Source organism: Aedes aegypti, chromosome 2 (assembly GCF_002204515.2).
Source record: "Aedes aegypti strain LVP_AGWG chromosome 2, AaegL5.0 Primary Assembly, whole genome shotgun sequence".
Taxonomy (NCBI): Eukaryota; Metazoa; Arthropoda; class Insecta; order Diptera; family Culicidae; genus Aedes; species Aedes aegypti.
The window spans coordinates 365,948,020-365,970,372 of NC_035108.1; the positions used below are offsets into that span (position 1 = coordinate 365,948,020).

General features: G+C 38.1%; 1 protein-coding gene across 1 annotated transcript; it reads left to right on the forward strand.

The window, feature by feature from the left end:
* The first annotated feature begins 1,926 nt into the window (after positions 1–1,926).
* LOC5580315 (probable aconitate hydratase, mitochondrial) lies at positions 1,927–18,661 on the forward strand. The gene is made up of 6 exons (XM_001662987.3): positions 1,927–2,158; positions 10,516–11,975; positions 12,046–12,217; positions 12,586–12,797; positions 17,480–17,771; positions 17,840–18,661. The coding sequence occupies exons 1-6, from the start codon at positions 2,126–2,128 to the stop codon at positions 18,035–18,037; spliced, it is 2,367 nt and encodes a 788-aa protein (XP_001663037.1). The 5' UTR covers positions 1,927–2,125; the 3' UTR covers positions 18,038–18,661.
* The last annotated feature ends 3,692 nt before the right edge of the window (positions 18,662–22,353 follow it).

Consider the following 22,353-nt stretch of genomic DNA (forward strand, 5'->3'; position numbering starts at 1 on the left):
TTTTTTTCCGTATCGTTTCTTAAAGCAGCGTAAATGTTTTCTGGTACACCGCATGACAGGTCTCGATGATTTGGTTTTCCAAGGATCTGGAGACCGAATATGATTCTGCGCGGCTTTTTCGGATCTCTTCTTTGGGTTTATTCACATATTTCATAACGCCAAAAATGGCCATTTTGGACACCCACCCACCCCCTCGTAACACTTTACAAATTTTGTATGAGCCGTAACAACATGATAACACCCACCCACCCCCTTCAGCGTTATGAAATTTGTGAATGAGCCCTTTCAGTTCCGAAACATTGCCGATGCCTATGCACGGGTTCACTATTTTACGTTTAAGCGGTACCGTGTTATTTATGTGATCATGGAAACCAGTGAATTCGGCACCGCTCAAACGTCAAATTGGGTCCTAAAATTTTTAATGAAACCTTGTTTTTATTCAATAACACGAAAGAGCGTCTTACTGCAACTACTTAAGCATTTTTCCCCGCTCAAATAACGGCAATATCATGCTTAAACTTTAATTTAAAAATTGGGTCCATAAATGAACCTTGACACTTAAGATCATGTTTGACGTTCGCTTAGTCGACAAAATCACCACAGGGGTTTTAGTTTTAACACTGGGGTTGTTCCTATCTGACATTTCGGAAGGGACACGGAGAACAAAATACATCCAAAATTTGAGTTTAAGCCAAGGGGTGTGACAAAATCTAAAAAATTTTTTTTGGGTTCAAACCAACGGAAAACATTAGAAAATTGAGTAAACATGTGTTATTGGCCTACACTTAAGCGTTTGGCACTAAAATTGGGACATGGCTTTAGGAACCTATAAGTGAACTCGTGCATTGGTCCATTGGGGCGATCCATTAATTACGTAAGACAATTTTCGGGGTTTTTCAACCCCCCCTTCCCCCATGGTAAGATTTTTTGTATGAAAATTAAAAATAAATTGTATGGCACGTAAGAAATCTCAAACCCCCCCTCCCCCCATAAACCCTTACATAATTAATGGACAGCCCCATTGGTGATATATCATTTCACTTATGAACTTCGGTCAATATTCAATCTAAATGCACAATATTAAAGAAATAGAGGATCGATGAAGTCAGATAAGCCTTTATAGAGGAACAGTATCGATTTGTTTTGTTCTGTATATCACTTTAAACCAAATATTTGACATAGTGCACTGTTAGTTTTTGATAATCATTTTGATGCTGCATCACAACACTGAAACAAGCGTTGCAGTAATGAGAACCATGAACGTGTTTTCAAATTTACTATTCCAACCACGATTGAGCTATAATGAACGCTTTTTATTAGCGTTTTGTTCCCTCTCAATCCAACCGCGTCGATAGCCGAGCGGCTAGCGTTCGCGCTTGACCATCGCCAGATCCTCGGTTCGATTCTGGTCTGCTGCAAGTTTTTAACCATGACATAGTAATTTTTACTATACAAATGGTGCCATGGTAAAATTGAATGCACAAAATACTCTAAATAAATGCGAATTTAGTCTGCACAAATCAAGTGGCGTTGTGTATTTAATTTAACCCTCTGATATAGTATTGTCGCACCAAATCGGATCGCGCCAGTGAGACTCGCGACGCGCCTCAACTCGCGCGATTTTGAAATCAGTTTTTTAGTATGGCGCTGCATTCTTACGATTTTTATGAACACAGCGCACTATTCACATATTAGCTGCGACGCACGGGGCCCGAGAAAACAATAATTATAAATAAATGTTGGTCTCGATTTCTACCGGATACATAATAGTTTCAACCGCAACGCTGTTCTCAGTGAATATACAAAGTGGTGTTACGTTCTCCTCAAAAACTACCCTCAAAAGCTCCCGCGTAAATCGACGAAAAGCTTTCCGAATTAGAATCCATCTCCTTTTCGCTGACGTCGTGTACAAAAAGTCAAACTTCGGTCGACGGCGGAGTAAAGTTTTTCATTCCTCGACCGGATCGCGGAGTGTTAGGTAATTTTTTTCCGTCGCTGGCGCGGGTGCTTCTTAATAAAGTGCTAAAGAGAAAAATCTTCCAGCTGAGAAGGCTGAAGATCAGTGCTGCGGTGAACGTGAAATTGAACCAGTAATTCGAACTTACGAACCGGATAAGCCGGAAAGATGGTGCATTACGCCCGTTTGATGAATGTGCAGGTAAGGGGGGAAAGATGCTGGAAAAGGTTCTGTTTCCATTTGGAGGCCCTTCATTTTGTTCCGGCGTAATAAGATGTGAAGGGGGAGAAAAGAAAAGAGTAACGGGGACAAGGTCCCGACAAGTCGTTTTGACGTCCTTTGCGCGTGATAAGTTGCAAAGATTGATAAGGAAGATTTTCCGTGACGTAATCCCGTGGATTCAATCGGATAAGACTTGGTCCACTGATGGACAAATCCTCGCGAGGAAAAGTTCTAGCATATTGGTTAGATAACACTCCTCCTGTGAAAATATATCGAATCTTCTTATTTTCCTTCTGACGTCGTCTTCTTAGTGTTTGTCGGCATTCGGCTCGTTGTGTGTGTCTGCTTCCCCCTTATAAAAGTGTCCCACGAAAGGGGGATTTTGTATGGGAGGCGTATTATGCCGGTCCAATTAAAAGATGTGTTGGTTGATCGGGTTCTTATTTTTGTCTGGTGTCTTGAACCCATTCGATACAGATTGCTGGTTTTGGGTATCTTTGCACCAATAGGCATTTCAAAAGTAAGGTTTCACTTGAACAAAGTTTGTCTAGGTAATTACGTTTTGCAAATGATTCAGCTTTTTCTGCATGATTATATAATGTTGTTTAGGAATATGTATCCTTCTGTCTCTAATTTAGTTCTGGAGACAGATCCTATTCATTTCAGGACTCTCAGGGTCTCTTTTTAAAGACTTTGAAACGATTATAATGCAAGCCTCCAAAAAGTCTCTATTTTAGTGAACTCCGGTGCAACATTCTAGAGGAAGCTTAGGAGTAGATTCTCTATACGACCACATGTTTTTCACAAATTTCTTCTGAGATTACTCTAGAAAATGCTTCAGGATTTTTTTCTCTTCTGAAATAAGTAAATATAATAAGAATAAGATAGGTCATCGACTCGTCCAGAAATTCTTTCCAGCTTCAGTGTTTGTTTAAGGGGGCAGGTTCCGTCATCAATTTAAGAGCTTTTAAAATGAGTTTTTCTTTCAAAATCATGAAAATGTGTTCATTGTATTCTATCCTCCAACAGGAACACAGTGAACTAATTTTTGTTGAATAAATTTCAGTTTCGAAAAGAAAAACTGCGGTTGAAGTTTCGATGATGACGATGACGGATCCTTGAACTTTAAGGAATATTTAGGAAAATATCTCTAAATTTTGTTCGAGACAAAGCATTTCATCGCTACTACTCCCAATAATTTCCACAAGAATTAATCTGGTTTTCCCCACTAGATGTGCTCCAGATAGAGGAGTAGGCGAGGCATAAAATAAAAAATAAAAATTGAAGTTGGTTCAGCATTATCAATACTTTAGGGCCTTCCCGATTTTGTTTATCCCCGATTTTGGCAACACATTGAAAATAATTTTGAATTGATTATAAAATAGGGTCGATGTACCAATAGCCGCATAGCTAAGAACAAAAATTTATATAAAATCGAAAAATAATGCTAGCGTCATTATTTTTACATCATCTGATAGCTTTTTATCTTGGTTTTGTGGGAAAAGTATAAAACCTACGAAAACTCAAATGCTTGTATTTATTATCGCGTGTGCCACTTTAGGAATACATGTGCCTATAGTAGCACTATTTCTAATTTCTGTTCCTATAGTAGCACTAGCATCACGGCAAGCATTTAAGCAATGAAAAAGAACTTAAGATTGCCAAGCTAAATACAAGTACAGTTTCCAGATCCAGTTGTCTACTTGCCGTCCATGAGCATATGAAATTTGGTTGAGAACATTCCATTTTTTTTTCAAAAATGTTTTAATAAAGTTTGTAGGAAAAGAGCAAAAAATACAATAGGTACGAAAAACAGTACACTTCTCGGGTAAACAGGTCTCTTTTTTAGAGCCTTGGTCACCATTTTATTGCAAGTCCTTAAAAAGTTTAGAGTCTCTAATTTGATCAAAATTCTCTTTAATTTATTTTGGTCTTATTCTGCTGGCAATGAATCCTAGTTCAAAATTGTAGAGCCTCAGACAAACCTTCAGAGACTATTACGCGACTATTCCACAAGTTCTAAATATTTTTTTAGCTCCTGACGAATGCTTCAGGTGTTTAGTGATTTCTCCAGAGATTCCTTCAAAAATGCTTTCAGGAGTTTCTCCTGGGATGCTACCAGTGATTTCCCAAGGGATGCTTAGGAGAATTTCTTAAGAATTTAGTCCATAAAATCCTTCTAACGGTACGACCTCCAGTAATTTTGACAGATACTATTCTGGAAAAAATCCTAGTGATTATCCCAGCATTTTCTTCAGATGTTTTTTCCCTGGTTCTTTCACCGATGGGGAACCATTTTTTACCTTTAGGAGATTTCCTACAGATATTATAGGAGTTCTTCCATAGATATTCATTTCAGGATTTTTAAAGAAAATGTTTAAATGATACTACGGCGATTTTTTTTAATTGTCCAAATGTTGCATTTTATGAGAATTATTTTAAACATCTTGTCAGGACATTATTTAGCGATTCGAATGTTTTTTCTTTACAAGTTTCATCTGAGATTACTCTAAAATTTGCTTTATAAATTCACCGCGGATTTTTTCAAGCTCAGTAGCCTATATTCTGCAACAATATGCTTCGTGTATTCTTTATTTCTGTCGAACTGTTTATTTCTGATTGTTGATGCTCAATGGGAAGTCCTAATCACCAAAATTCGTTCGTTAATATAAACATATGCTGATAAACGGGTGTTGCATGCCATTTGAAGAAAGTATCAAATTATCACCCATGAGCTTGCAAATTTTCTAACTTCTACCCCCCTTGGATCGGTATTCCCATCATTCCCATGGGTACGGAGACGTATGTATTGTATTGTATTGACTTCGTCATGTGGTGGGATTTTCAAAATCTTCTGACGGCCCAACTAGGACAGAGTATTCTCGCTGAACATTACTAAAGGACCTATGTACAAATGAGAGATTCTCTTCTCTCTCGCTCTCTTTCGATTATAACAGTGGAATACTAAAGCTTTTGGGAAGTTTTTCACTATAGATCGAAAGGTGATTTCCTTGACTAGCGTTTCATACAAAAAAACGCAAAAGAAAAGGTTAATGTGACTCAGTTATTGATTAAAGAGAAATTTAACAAAGAGAGCCTCTCAAAGTTAGATAGGTTCTTTAACCTTCCAGTCGTCGCGCGGTTTGTCGCCGTCAGAACCACCACGCTGCTGTTGTGAACGAAAAGCGAGGTTTATTCAACAGTGTTGTACAAAATACAACAGCGCGGCGACTGAAGTGTTAAACGTTGCGTAAGCATTCTTCTCAGCTAATGAGCTAAACCACAGTATTTAATTGAGAGCTTTGTTTGTCAAGTTGTGCGTTTGGCAATATTTATAAGAAACCCAAAATAGGAAAAACTCATTACATTTAAATGTTATTGTTATTATAAACCTACTGCAAATCTTGCTGTAAGAAGATGTGATCTAACATTTTTACTTTGCTTTGACCGGAAATTTGAAATGATTTGTTCATAGTTTATTTGTTTTTTTTTGCCTCTTGGATGTGTGATCTTGTCACGTCAATGGGTCATTAGCACTTAACTGTGAATCAAAGACGTGTCCATTACGTCCTTACTTGGACGGAGCCTACTTCTCAGCTTAGTGTTCTATGAGCACTTCCATAGTTGTAGAACTTTCTTTGCCATTTTTGCATTCGTATATTGTTTGGCAGGTACGATGATACTCTATGCCCAGGGAAGTCAAGGAAATGTCCATTTCGAAAAGATCCTGGACCGACCGGGATTCGAACACAGAAACCTTCAGCATGGCTTTGCATCAGGATATACACTATCCACCAAAAGTATGGAATCGTTGCACTACCGAGTATAGCAGCAATTTTAAGTTTAGCATCACCCAAAATCCAGTGATAAAAGAATTTTCAATAAAAATGAATCGCAGGGGTTCAAAGAGGTAAAAATGGACTCGGAAAAAATGAGACTCACAATAATGATCACCAACAATTTATTTTAAATCGAATACTTCTCAAATTACCAGGGAATAAATAACTATATATTAATAACTATTAGATATGGTGAGGGATAAGTGTGGTATATTGGACTAGTAGGATTGTGGGGCTTGGGGATGCTACAAAGGTCATTGGCCAAATACTTCAGTTTACCGTGGCGTAGCTGTAGTATAATTGGTAATGCGTCCGTGTACAGAATGGAAATTGTGACTTCAAGTCCTATCTTTTTTATCTTTTAGCACAATGTTACCACAATTACACTGCCGATATTGAATACCTTTACCCTAAAAGTAAAAATAGCTGACTGCAAAAGTCGAAAATAAAAAAGAGAACTATATATTAACTATATTTTGGCATACAGTCGACTCTCCACATTTCGATGTTCTACATCTCGATATCTCTCCCTATGTCGATGATTTGTTCGGTCCCTTCATTCTGCATACATTTTCTCTCTCCATATCTCGATATCCTCTTTATCTCGATATCTCCATATCTCGATGTGATCCTGTTGATATTTTGTTCCCAATTTTCTCTCCGTATGTCGATATGACCATAATCAAAGGTGACTAGACTAGATTTCAGTGATTCAGAACAATTTGGGGACGCAAGATGACGTCTGTTTGTTGTTGATTTTCCTGGTAACGGAGTGATTATCAATCTAGTATTCATCAAAAATGTGTTCTTTGTCTCGATCTCTCCCTATCTCGATGGTCCCTTCGATATCGAGATGTGGAGAGGCGACTGTAATTCATTTATTGAATTCCCCCCCCCCCCCCCCAGGGCTGAATGCTTGTACATTTCTCTCAACACTTCTCATGAGATCTTGGGCGAGGTTTTGCCCATCTTTCTTACACAATTTCTCCCAGTTTTTCTTCAAAGCTTCATCGGTTTTGAATGTTTCTCTGCTTTTCTTCAACTTATTTTTCATTATCGCCCAAAAAATTTCGATCGGACGAAGTTCTGGTGTATTTGGCGGGTTCGCCTCCTTCGGGACCATATTACGTCCTTCGTTTCGTACTAATCTATTACAGGCTTGGCGTCCAATCCATTACAGGCTTGGTTTCCGCACTCGCGGATCGCCTGCCACAACAGGTACTTCTTCGCGAATTTGTTCATCTTTCTCTTCCGGAACTTTTCCAGAACCTCCATGCGGAACGTACCGACAAAACTTCAAGGCCGGGGATTTGTTTTTTGTCCGCCTTGATGTATATCTCGTCGTCCATGGCGAGGCAGCCTGGTTTGACCAGCCACTCACGGCACAGCTTCCGCGCACGCAATTTGGCCACCGTGTTTTGCTTTTAACTCCGGTTTGGCGCCTTCCTGACCTTAAAAACACGTAGACCAGCCCTGCTGGACGAACCACTTCGACGAATTGACTTTTTTGGCCACGTCTCGGGTGGAAAGCTTCGGGTTATTCTTAAAGTACTGCCTTATCTCCCGCGCCTTCTCTGGGTATTCCGTTTTCGGTTTTTGGCCACTTCCATGCCGCTCGATGATCTTCGTCTCCTGGCACATCTTAACAATGCGGGACACAGTGAAACGGTGGATTCCAAGCCTTTTTCCGACACTTCTGTGCGACTGACCAGGATTATCGATCACTGCGCCCAATATTTGCTGGGGTAGATCTCTTGTTTCGAATGCATCATGAAAACTACTTCTCGAAAACTTATTCATGCAGACTCAAGTCAAAAAAGTATACAAACTTACTTTATCGATCCTACGTGTTAAGCAGGCGGAATTCTACGCGTACCGCTCTGTACCAACTCAACTTTTCACTTTTAGAACGTTTAATTTCCGGATTTACAAAACGACGAAAGTAACATTTTCAACTTTCGGAACCTAACCACTACTTTCGCCGCCCCGCTGTATGGAGAGACAAAGTGACTTAACCACGAATCAAAACAAAACACTACACGCAGAGAAAACAATTTTAATGTTGAATATATTATGTATCATTTCAACAATATATCTGTATTATTTGCCGGCTTATAATTACCTTTCATTGTTTCAATAACAACTCGTAATTTGGTTTAAAAATATTTATTGTTGAATTTGACAGCTAGGGTAAATGTAGTGCAAAAAAATTAATTTTTGTTTCAACTTTTTTTCTTTTGAAACAACAACTTCCTGCATTAAAACAAAACCTAACATTTTTAAAACAAAATTACACTGTTTTTTGATGTGATAATGTTTTGGTTTGAAATAAAACTAATTTTTGTTGGTCCCAGTCCCGCTGAACCCTTTGTTTTTCTTCTTCTTTTTATAAAATAAACAATGATAATCGTTGTGAATAGTCTACTTTATTTCCACGTACATTAAAATTATATGACACTTGCTCCATAATCCGTTTAACCGACGAATAAACTTTATCCGCTCCACGACAAAAAAGAATGAAATCTCTCCTACACGACCTGCAATATTTTAAAACGCTCTAGTAAAAATAAAAATTCAGAAAGAACGGCCAAAACTTACCAAAAATAGCTTCGATCATGATTTATGAATACTCCGAAACTGTAATGAAAAAGTGATGACCTAGCTGAACTCCTTAAACATAAATTGTCTGCGCGTCTTTCACTCTAATTTAAATGCAACGCACCGAATGAACATTACAACTTTTTGCCGTTTCAAACGAAAACCAAAATGGCGGGACAGTTTTTATACTATACGCATGATTTATTGAATCAACAATGAAGGAAATCGAAGCAAATGAAACTTCCATTTGACTTAAAGATTTTCTTTTGTTGTTTCAACAAATTTCTAGTTAGGATTGGTCCCATTAAATTCAACAATATTTTTGATTTATTCTGAAAAAAATGTTTGTTGTTTCAGCGCATTTTTTTGTTTGCAATAAATTAAAAATGTTTATTGAAAACAACACAAATATTTATTATTTTGAATAGCTGTTAATTCTCTGCGTGTACTTGAGCCGATTTTACACTGGTAGAAAAACGTCGAAAGTAACTGAATGAAACGACTTATCATATTCTGATAATTATTTTTGTGGGAAATAATAGAAACTACCTTGTTTTTGAACGTGAGCTGAGTGTATGCAAAATTTGAGCGAAGTACACGTAAAAAAAATGTTAAAAAGGTGATTCATTTTAAAACAGTTTTAGAAGATAGATTGTGATTTTTCCTAATTAATTTTCTCAAAACCGTAAAAAAGTTATTTACGTCGATTTGAAAAAGTAATCGAGACTTGACAGATTCAAATTTTGCACACATAAACATGACACTCTAAACTAGTATTACCCAAAATTTCATTAATTTTTAACCACGCGATAAAAAGTTACTCCCAAAACAGAGTGTCGCATTTTTCGCGAGTCCAAACTTTATTTTTAAAGACGACCTCAAAAAAAATTGATCTATCACCTCAGAATTACGAGATAATATTCATTTAAGGTGATGCTAAACTTTTTTAGGTGTTGCAATATTCAGTATGAGTGTTGCAATAACCATTAATCATTTGGCATAGACGCCTAAATCTTACACATGTGATCCAATGGTCATTCGGTTTTCATCGGGTCACACAGATTGATTAGATAGATTTTTAAATGGTTATAATCTTAACTAATATAGCATTTTTAAATAGCCTACAGCGTGACAAAACAAGCTTGATCGGGACAGCAGATATACATTGTTTTAATAGATTTTTTGCCTCAATGTGAAATTTTTCTGTTTTTAAATACATCTTTCTTCTTGCTTGAAGTTTAGAAAAGAAAAGAAAATTTACTGATCGAATTATTATAGAAAGATTTTACTTATATAGAAAATTAATTCTATTACGTATTCGAACCCTCTGACCAGAATCTCAATAAAGAGGATCAAAAAGTACATTTTTGAGTATTGTACATTTTGCTTGCAATTTATTCATTAGCATTACTTTTGCTCTAAACCCTCTAGATTAATAGAATAAAAAAATCCTTAACAAAGTGCGTACCTCAATTTGGCTTAGACTTCGCTAGCCCTTCCTTAGCTACGTCAATGAATTCCCGTGTTTCAACACATAAGCAAGAATGTAAATCGATGTATAATTTTGCATCAGTAGTCAATTGTCTGATCCCGGTAAGTAACAATTTAGTCCCTACCCTATTGAACTTTTTTTTCTATCTTGTCGCGCCTAAACTAAACGCCTGAAGTCGTTCGATGAAGGTCACCCGCAACCGATCATGTGTGCAGGGCGGTGTTTTTTTTATTTTTATTTTTACTCCACCCGCGCGCCGGTACAGAATACATACTCGATTGCGGTGGGTGTCACGTGTTTCATCGATGCACTCGATGATCGCGCTTGTTCGAGCTACCTAATCGATGTAGAATTTCTGTTCTTTTTTATTTTATCTGATCATTTTTATTCTTTTTTTTCTCTACCAGGCCAAGCGTGCCGCTCTGTACGCGGTTGAGTCGCAGCAGCGTTACTTCCATGCGTCGTGCGCTTCCGCAGCCAAAGTTGCGCTGTCCCGTTTTGATCAGGATGTGTACCTGCCGTACGAGAAGCTCCAGAAGAACCTCGAGGTAGTCAAGAAGCGGTTGAACCGCCCGTTGACCCTCAGCGAAAAGATTCTGTACGGTCATCTGGACGATCCCGCCAACCAGGACATCCAGCGTGGCACGTCTTACCTGCGATTGCGCCCGGATCGTGTGGCTATGCAGGATGCCACCGCTCAGATGGCCATGTTGCAGTTCATTTCCTCCGGATTGCCAAGAGTTGCCGTCCCATCGACCATCCATTGTGATCACTTGATCGAAGCTCAAGTCGGTGGCGAGAAGGATTTGGCTCGTGCCAAGGATCTGAACGCTGAAGTGTACAAGTTCTTGTCCACTGCTGGTGCCAAGTATGGTGTTGGTTTCTGGAAGCCAGGATCCGGTATTATCCATCAGATCATCCTGGAGAACTACGCTTTCCCCGGCTTGTTGATGATCGGTACTGACTCTCACACGCCGAACGGAGGTGGTTTGGGTGGATTGTGCATTGGTGTTGGCGGTGCTGATGCCGTCGATGTAATGGCCAACATTCCATGGGAACTGAAGTGCCCCAATGTTATCGGAGTTCACTTGACTGGAAAGATCAGCGGCTGGACTTCGCCAAAGGATGTTATCCTGAAGGTCGCCGATATCCTCACCGTTAAGGGTGGTACTGGAGCTATTGTGGAGTACTATGGCAAGGGCGTCGACTCGATTTCCTGCACTGGCATGGCCACGATCTGCAACATGGGTGCTGAAATTGGTGCCACCACTTCAACCTTCCCCTTCAACCAACGCATGGCTGATTACCTTGCCTCAACTGGACGCTCAGCTATTGCCGGAGAAGCTAAGAAATACCAGCAATCCGTACTGACTGCTGATTCTGGTGCTAAATACGACCAGGTGATTGAAATCAACTTGGATACCCTGGAACCCCATGTCAACGGTCCATTCACCCCGGATCTTGCCCACCCAATCAGCAAGTTGGGAGACAACTCCAAGAAGAACGGATACCCAATGGACATCCGTGTCGGCTTGATCGGTTCTTGCACCAACTCTTCCTACGAAGATATGGGACGTTGCGCCTCGATTGCCAAGAACGCCATGAAGCACGGTCTCAAATCGAAGATTCCATTCAATGTGACTCCCGGTTCGGAACAGATTCGTGCCACCATTGAACGTGACGGAATTGCCAAGACTTTCAAGGAATTCGGAGGTACCGTTTTGGCCAACGCTTGTGGACCATGCATTGGCCAGTGGGACCGTAAGGATGTGAAGAAGGGCGAAAAGAACACCATTGTGACGTCGTACAACCGAAACTTCACCGGACGTAACGATGCCAACCCCGCGACGCACTGCTTCGTTACCAGGTGAGTGGAGCTTTTCTGCGTTATCTTGATTGACGTAATTGACGGGTGAATTGATTTCTTTCTCATATAGCCCCGAACTGGTGACTGCTCTGTCGATTGCTGGCCGTTTGGACTTCAACCCCTTGACTGACGACCTGACCGGTGCCGATGGTAAGAAGTTCAAGCTGGATGCTCCGTTTGGTGATGAGTTGCCCCAGAAGGGATTCGACCCCGGCATGGATACCTACGAGGCCCCTCCATCGGTAAGTGGTTGTTCCGTTGGGTAGTAAAAAAGGCACGTGGCCACAAGTTTTGTTCTCACAGTGACGCTTTGTAACGCTTATCTTATCAGCTCTCCGAACGGTAGGATTGTGAAGAGTTTATGTTCAATTGTTTAGCGTGATTAGATTGGACGTTGCTCCGGGAGATTTGGTTCATTTTAATGTAGGTCTCCCTACTTTCAAGTTGTTTTTAATTACGCGATAACCGGGCACAGCTCCAGTTAGTATGTGGTAGGAAATGTTTCGCAAAACGGATGCATCGCTATTTTCTGCTTACATAATAACAAAGTCCGATTTGTTGTGATTGATTTGTTTACAAGATTGTATACCGTCATTTTTGCATCTTTCAGGACGGCAGCAAAGTCAAGGTTGATGTCGACCCCAAGAGCCAGCGTCTGCAGCTGCTGGAGCCCTTCGACGTTTGGGATGGCAAGGATCTAACTGAGATGACTGTGTTGATCAAGGTCAAGGGCAAGTGCACCACCGATCACATTTCCGCCGCTGGACCATGGCTGAAGTACCGTGGCCATTTGGATAACATCTCCAACAACATGTTCATTGGGTAGGTTTGGTTGCAGATTATAGGGGGTGCTACAATAAGGGCGTATAATATAACATGATCTATTTTCTATCTCCATTGAACAAAGATGTGAGTTTGTTGCTCTTTCCAAGATTGAATTGCTGCCATGCGTCCTGTCGCATAATCAGCCTAATAATATTAGCTGAATGGTACAAGTCCAAATATTACAAGCACCTACAAAAAATTGCGTTGCGCTACATATCCTTTTCAACTATTATTAGTACCTACTTATACTATTACTAATGTTGAAATTACAAGTGGATTTGATTTATGAATCTTTCAAAGTTATGATTACCAGACGTACTCTTGTTTGTCTCCAAAATTTATCTACCATAAAATGGGGCGAATAGAAACACTCTCCGACATGTTTGAATGTGTAGATAAAAACCATTTTTATTACTCTTAAATATGGGTCCCGTCTTCCTTAGCTGAGACCCAAATTGCCATTAAAAAACAAAAAATATTTCGTACAAATATTTGTAAAAATGTGGTATGTTTCTATTCACCCCGCAATGGGGCGAATGAAACACTGTTCAGTAAATATCAATACTTTTTTCATTTAAATGGAAAAATAAACACTTGTTCGAGTGCATCTTAAAGAAATATCATAACGAATTCACCTAGTAAAGAAAAAAAAATGAAATTATTAAAAACAATTTCAATTTTTGATCATGTTACAAATTGTCAAAAATGGCGGATGTTTCAAGCTATCAAAAATGGTTGAGATTTCAATATTTTCTTCTTATTTTGTTTTAGCAAAGTGTGGCAAAATTTATGATTTGAAAATAGTCTGTCAATACTCTGTTACTATTGAACTAATGGAAAAAAAAAATATTTCTGTAGGTTTTTTAAGTTTATCTTTACATAAAAGACGCATTTCTACCTGTACGTCACTTTGTTTCTATTCGCCCCACTTTTTCTATTCACCCCTTTTTACGGTACTCTTCTTTTTTTGCTAAACGGGCCGATTTTCGACAAATTTTGGCTGAATTGTGTTGGTACGATTAACTCAATAATGATTAAAAAATCCGCTCATTGAATTTAAGTAAAAATTGTTCAAACAATTTTAAATTATTAAGTCTATTTTAAACAACTTTTGTCCAATCAAAAACATAAAAGTAAACTATTAAATCAATCTATTAAGCTTCTATCTTCCATATCGTTTTAACACGATTTTACAATAACTTAAATTCAAGACAATGTGCAAGGCAGTGCACTTCGGAAACCCGGTTTCGCTTTTCACCACCGGAGTGAATATTTGTTTGTTTTTAGGTTTTCGCGTTTTGCTGGGCAGTGCAGAGTGCTTCGTGGAAGCTCAAGCATTCGTGTTTTTGGTCTGTGTCATCTGTGCGAAAGTGATATTTTTCTCGCGTCTCTAGAGTGATTTCTTTCTCAGTTACCTAGTCTGTATGCGTTAAGTGGCTGCTCAGTCATGGATAAAGGACCAATAATTGGTGAGCTCGTTTCATAATTTTATTTCAAATCTGTAATTATGTATGGCTGCACATATAATGCAACGGTGGGACGAAGGTAAATATGATTTTTCAACAAACTATGGATGGTTCGTCACTGTGAGTGCCGGCATAAACTCTTATTTATTACTAGTGGTCCCGGCAAACTTCGTTTTGCCATCAAGCAGGCTTTTGAAAAACGCTATAGATCGTCCCATACAAAATGACAGTTCCGTGCACTATCGTTTTTTCAAGTTTTCCGGTGAATATCCTGGGATTTGCATATACACAAACACGTCGGAACCATTGAAGAACAAAACGGAGAAAGAATCATTCAAATCCGTTGACCCGTTCGTAAGTTATTTCGTGACATACAAACACCATTCCATTTTTATTTATATAGATTTATTTATTTTTTATATATTTCTTCTCACAACACCCCTTTTCTTTTACTTTAATTTTTATAATTGCAAAAAAAAACTTGAATGGTCATTATCTTCTTCTTGGACATTTTTCATATCAATTGAAAACATTATAATTATAAGCATTTTTATTCAGTGGGAATCCGTTTTTGGCATGCGTGCATGTTTTTGGCAACATTTTTGAAAACCATTAAAATTTGTAAACTTTTGTAAATATCTGTATGTATTTTGTATTAGTCATTTGAAAAGCAAGTCAGCTTCACGCTTCTCGCATTCAATTTTCGTTGATATTTCCTCAAATTGCACCAACTGCTAGCATAACCGTATGCGCCTATTTACTTCTAAAAGGTTGTGTGTTTGCAACGTTTCATGAAGTCATTAATCTATGAGTATCTCAACTAGAGTTCCAGTATCTTTTCTCAGTCATTTACGCTGTATGACCAGCCCACTTGAGTATACCGGTAGGTGATACACATTCTTCTTCGAATTTGGAAAAGCTCTTTTGAACACAGCACAAACATAGGCACAAGAGTATAGTATAAGCAAAAAGTATAAGTTTCTATCATAAAGATCGTGTCGCCTCTTCAGCTCACTGTTCTTTTTATTGCGGAATTACATGCATAGCGTATGTAAAAGCATCGTCGGGTCTCTTAGCTTTTTATAGATTTTTTTTTGACAATACCTAGATAAATAAATGACTCACAAGCTGCTTCTATAAGCTGTTTCGCCACCAAGCCAATGCAAACACAGTCAAAATTACACTTTATTTTCAATAAGGCAATTGAAGCGTGCGATGAATACACTCAGGCAAATGGACTATCGATAAACACAGGAACCCCTTATGAAAATTCGCCACAAGAAATCGGATTGAAATTCATAAATTTGCCTTATGAAACCAGAATGTGAAAACAAAAAACGTTTGCACGTTAACCTGGAATCGAACCAAGAACCTTGCCTATCGACGCCTTGATGTGGAGTGATGCTCAAACGATACATAAAGCGTTCGTATTGCAATATTCGTTCCACCTTTCATAAGGCAAAATGTATGAAATTCGATAGTCCAGTTCGCTGCGTGTACGATAGAGACTCTGTATAATGTTAGACATTTGAAGAAAAGATCCTGTGTTGCTCAGGCTGGAGTATAATGTGCGTCATATCAAGATTTTAATTAAACTTGTGGATCAGATGGATCAAAATGTTCCTAATGATATCCTGGTGATCCTTAGCAAGGTCTAGGAGTTTTCTAGCTGTATTCTGGAGAATCCTTACGGGATTCTATGTTTTTATAGTGAGCTGCTGGGAATTTTCAGCGAAATCTTGAATCTACTGCTTTAGACTTCGAGCAAAATCTGTCCGATTCCTTGTAAATTCCTAAGGTCTCAGACGCCCTGTAAGTTTCTGGCTAAGGCTGGTGGCGAGTCACTTTTTAGTGACTTGGTCACTATTTTTGACCTGGATACTAATAAGTCACTACTCGCAAAAAAAAGTCACAAAAATCACTGGCCTGAGGATGAAAAATATACCTTGGATTAACTTTCAAAATTTAAACAGCAAACCAGTAAGGTTTAATAGAATTTAAATATTCATAACAGAAACTTTTTCCTGATCTCAAAATCAAAGAATCAAAAATAGACGAACTGTTTGGATAATTTGGCAAAATGTCTGATATGTGAAAATTTATGGTGAAATTCCTGAAAAAAAAATCAGATACCGTTTCGTAGCTTTATTTTTTTGCCGATTTATTTGAACTAAGTTTAGTTGAAATCCGTGACTTACACAAGTTCATTGGCACTATTGGCATTGGGCCTAGGGGATGACTTTAGGCCATAGCATAACCTGAAATATCTCAGCAAGTATTGGAAACATTAGTATAAAATATTATTGTAGTATTCCTTGCAGTTATCTACAGCTATCATCAAAATATAATATTCATGGAGCTACTATTTCTAATAAATCACTGAAAAAAGTCTAAAAAAGGTATTTTTAAATTGTCACTTTTAAGGTTTCATAAAAACATCACTTTTAGATGGATGAATACTATCTTGAAATCTCACACACATGTCCATCATATCAATTGTTATTGGGAAGCTCTAGAAAACTTGAGCGGAAGATTATTCTCTTCATTTGTTCTTATTGCGTATCAATTCTAGTTTGTTTGTCCCAATGTCACCCCCTTCCAATATTTTGTATCGAAGGTTGATGACATTTGTTTAGTAGTTTCGTTGGACATTACTTCAAAAAATTAGAAATGAGCCAGACAGGAACTTAACCAGGAACTCGTAGAATCCCTTGTTTTGTTTTCAATGTTTGCATTCTGACAGATTATATTGAATTATAATATTGCTTAAAATGTATAAAGAATAGCTCGTGTTCATAAAAAAGGAAAATCAATATTTAGAAAATATTTTCGACTTCCTTTTTTCCTGATTGATTCATAATATATATCTTATAAAATTCATTAATATTAAAAAAATGGTTTCCCCTTCTTTTGTACATACAGTATCGGACATATAAAATGCACCAAAGCCGTTTTCCCATACAAAATGGTCAACTGTAGAGAGCTATATCTCCGCTGTTTCGCAACCGATTCTTTTAATTTTTTCTGTGATGAACTACAAATTTCCTCAATTTTCGAAAAGTATTGGAAAAGTTGTGTGAAAACTATTATTCGATATTCCCTGAGAAGATCGATGAGGAAAAATCGATCATGATACTTACGCACTTATTCTAGCACATGCTTGATTTATTAGTGACTCGTGAAGCTTAACTTATGTTTTCTCTCAACGTTCAGCGCCACCAATATCGAAAACAACGAGATGAACAAGATCAAGAACCAGGTCACTGGTGAATGGGCGGGAGTTCCGGATGTGGCTCGCTTCTACAAGGCCAAGGGAATCCGCTGGGTTGCTGTCGGTGATGAAAACTACGGCGAGGGTTCGTCTCGCGAACACGCTGCTCTGGAACCCCGTCATCTGGGAGGACGTGCCATCATCACCAAGTCTTTCGCTCGTATCCACGAAACCAATCTGAAGAAGCAGGGTCTGTTGCCGCTGACCTTCGCCAACCCCGCTGATTACGATAAGGTAAACCGTGATCTCAATCACTGCATTGTATAAGTTCTATAACTGTCTTTTTTCTTACAAACCCACAGGTTCAGCCCCACTCCAAGATCTCGCTGCTCGGCCTGGACAAGATGGCCCCAGGCAAGCAGGTCGACTGCGAAATCAAGACCGATGGCAAGGTTGACAAAATCAAGCTGAACCACTCGTTCAACGAGCAGCAAATCGCCTGGTTCAAGGCTGGCAGTGCGCTGAACCGCATGAAGCAGATTGCAGCGGGCAAGAACTAAATCCCGTTTCCGCATCCCGCTCGCATGTCATCCACTCATCTTCATAAATAAGCGTTTCTTGCAGTCGTAGCGTAAGAACTCCCTCTCAACGCTACAAAATACGTACCTACTGCAACGAGGGGTAGTTTCGAATCAGCTGGATGGCTTTTGACACTCTCGCAATCAACGAACAAACGAATAACTTGAGTGGCGATTGTTCCCGAGAGTGTCCGAGTCAAAGCTTAGAATACGACCGTAAGGGAAAAACACAAAGTATCTACTTAAGGAATAACCCTCCCAACTGAATACTAGAAGTCAAACCTCATTAGGGCGTTAGTGTGAGGATTTTCTTTTTTTAATTTGTACATAGATATAACTGAAAACCAAACCACATCGTACTACTTAAAATACTGCGCCGAGCAGAAATGTGTAGTCTGCAACTAGAAACGAGTTTAGATGTCTTAATATAATTCGAAGCCAATTATTCATCATTTGGAGTAAAATTGTTCACCACGATCTAAATTATGTACCGAAATCTTACAAATCCTGTCCCAGTTTTGTTTTAGGCGCTACAATTTAGGAATTTTTTTTCTGTATTTAGTATGCGACAATAAAACCGATATTACTATGAAAATTATTATTCAACCAGTTGTTTTATTGTAATTCCAGCTCTTAAACCTGTGCAACATAATTCTAATTATATACAGTCGGTGACAAAAGTTAGTAACCCAATTCTGTTTTTCCATACAAAATGCCCAAGTTTGGAGATCTGTATCTAAGCTTCTGCTAGGTCGAATTTGCTGAAATTTGGATGACGAACTACAAGTAACCTGATGTTTTGTGTACATATATTGAGCTCACAGATGGGTTAATTCTACGAGTGGCGTGAGGTGACAACTGTCGGTGTCGTATAGCGAGGTGACAATTCTCGACTCGAGTGAAGTGACTGTGCATTTGATTTACACAGCGAGTCACTTCACTCGAGTCGAGAATTGTCACCTCGCTATACGACACCGACAATCATCACCTCACGCCACTCGTAGAATTAGCCCAAGAATTTCAATCATTTTCCGATGAGTTTCAGAGGGTTGGTCAAAGAGAAAAGTAAGTATACGAGAGATTTTTCGATTTGATTAAAAAACGGTGAGCTGTAAGTGGTTGGTGTGTTCTTCAAGTTTGTGTAACTTCCGAAAGTCCGGGATTCCGGGAGTATAACTTGCAGACTCACCATATGTTTATTGATTTCAAGGCGGCGTACGACTCAGTGAAAAGGAATGAGCTTTGACAGATTATGTCTGAATATGGTTTTCCGGCGAAACTAATTAGGCTGATACGTGCTACGCTCGAGGGTGATATTAGGAGATCTGGCGTGCATAGAAATGGCACTATTATCACAAGGTCGCACATGATTCTTGGCTTTGCGGACGATATAGACCTAATTGAAATCGATCGCAGGTCAGTGGAAGAGGCCTTCGTGCCTCTGAAGAGGAAGACAGCGAGGATAGGCCTGACCATTAATGCTACCAAAACGAAGTACATGGTTGCAGGTAGAGATAGAGTCAGGCATGGTAGTGTAGGTGCTGAGGTAGTGTTTGATGAGGATGTGTTTGAAGTAGTTGAAGAATTTGAAGATGATTTCTGATGTTTGTTTTACTATTATTCGATTTGCTTGCGTTTTGCTCGAAAATGATCTGTGATATCTCCAATTAAATTCGTTTCGTGCGATTTTTTTATCGTGACTTTGACTATTGACTAGTTCTTTTTTATCACCTGTGTGTGTTAAGCGTGTTGATTAAAAAATTGAATGTTGTTCGTGGATGATCGGTTCGGGATGGATTATGAACAGTTTTTTGTCGATTTAACGTGCATTTTGAAAGGCAGTGCTAAGTTAGGTCGTAGAATTCTCTGCATCTTTCTTAAGTAGGTGTTCAGCCAATCATCCTTTCCCATTCCTCAGCTTTCGCAAGGACATGGCTAGGACAGCTCTCGACTAAGTTAAAGGTTAGTCCCAAATTTCTGACTTTGGTCACGGACGGGAAGGAGGCAATCCTCATACAATGGTCTAGAACTGTACCACCTACGAATTTGTGCGGAATGCTTAATGCTAATGCTAAAATCTGCTATTAAACATCATAGATTTAGAGTTATTCTAAACGGTCCAATTTAGAATGCACCAAATGTGGCCACGGTTAACCAAAAATCGACTTTCGGATACATGAAAAAATATAAATGCATTCAAAAGGAATTGTTTGTTATCTTTCAACTGCAATCGATAATCATGGTATCATTACTTGTTTTAAAAATATAAAATTAAAAACTTTAAAACATAAAGCAGAAATAATCAGATTTTCTCTCAAAAAGCTATCAAATTTATCCCGTTTGCGGCGTCCCGGAGAACCGAAAACAGTTATTTATAGAATTAATCAAATGCACGAACCATGGTTTGGTAATCCATATCAATTGTTTTTCGAAAGGTTCACACTGATGCGTTTTTCTTAACATACTTCGATATAGTGGCCACATTATAATCCATTCAGGAAATTGTTTGTACCTTAAAATTTGACTACTTTGAGGGGTACTAAAGCACAGCACCCTTTTCAAACGACCAGACACAGTGACCTATCGGAATAGGTCCGGCCACGTGAACATTCCCGAGATCCTTACAAATTAGATATATGTACAAGTGTACTGATAAAACGTTAAGTACTTTCGCTGAGCGGTGAGAGTTTTACTTTTTTAGTTTAGTTTTTTTCTCTCACTCACGCCTATACAGATTAAGATTACACAAAGGGTACTAACAGAACTTAAATTAAATCTAGAAAAAGTAGCTCAACTTATCAACAACTATAATGTTCAGAACAAAATCGAATCGAACTTGTTCCTTTTATATGGTAAACAGCACTCTCTATAAGCATTTTAAATGAACTGTATGTGAACTAAGGTGTGGTTAATCACTTAAAAAGTGAGATGGCATCTTTTACCCTTTAATCTGAGTTTTTTATTGCTTGGGTAATCTCAAAATATCCCTGAATACTCCAGTTTCGGTAACATAATTACCCAAAGGTCCATCCAACCAACGTTATTAGAAAAAGGTCTGATATCATGAAACGAACTAATGCAAAAATTCTAAAAGCAGTTCGTGGAGGCTACCCCAATTATTTACCATACCTATAATTCCTAAAAACAGAGTGAGTGTAGCAACACATGACACAATTAAGGCATATCAACTGACTTATCCAGATCTGGTCATAAAAGAGGGTGATCAAAGTATTTTGGACAGTTACGCGTATATAATTTGGCCATTTACGGCATAATCAATTGGAAGTGGCCAAATTATATACGCGTAAAGCTCTGTCCAAAATGCATAAAATACCGTTATACCTTAAAAATAACATATGCGCTAATTGGGTTGTTTCCGTTGAATTATTATTTCTAGAATAATTGCAATTCAGCGTAGTTCTTAGATAAGTTTCTGGAAGAATTGGTGAGTAGGTGAATCGCTGGAAAAAATCATTATTTTTATAGTATTCTAAAATTTTAATAAGGTATCGTGGGGTAAGTGGATACAGAAAAATCAAGAGTCAACTTCATTGTTATGTACAGCTAACATGAATAATGTGATTAAAGTTTTTTCTGAGGATAACCAATGAGGGACTAATAATACTTCAAATCGTCATTTATTTTGATTTTATGTATTGAGTATGTAGGAATTAAAAATTTGCACCAAATGATCCACTTGCCCCACCATGGTGGTGTAATTGGATCACTAATAAAAAAAGATCTGTTCTCAAAACAAATGTAATGTAATTATGTATAGTAAGAATGAAATCGTAGTTTAAACATATTAGTTACATTTACTTTTGTTTAACAAACTGAAATCTATTTATTCTATTTATGAATATATCAGTCTAAAACATTTTATATGGTCAAAAAAGGTACGAAATATGCTTTCAAGTGGAAAATTTGTATATTTTGCTCTTTTACAACTCAGCATAGATAAAACACAAAAAGTTTTGTTTAAATTTGGAAAAAAAAAATCATTCTTTAATTTTTTTATGCCAGAGAGATTAAAATACAAACATAAAATTGAATAATAGCGCTTGAAATAGGCTATAATATAAATTTAAAAGTGGTAATGTGATGAAATACACTCAACCTCTTTTTACGGCCGTTATCGGGGTGTCATAAAATCGGTCGTAAAAATATCTGGGTTATAATTATGTTTTTGAAAAATGCAACGTCTAGTTGTGGAAATACTGACCCGAGATATTCGGCAAAGTTGAAGCATGGATAAAGAACTTTACAAAATGGCCATTCTAGTTTTTGTATTTTGGTAA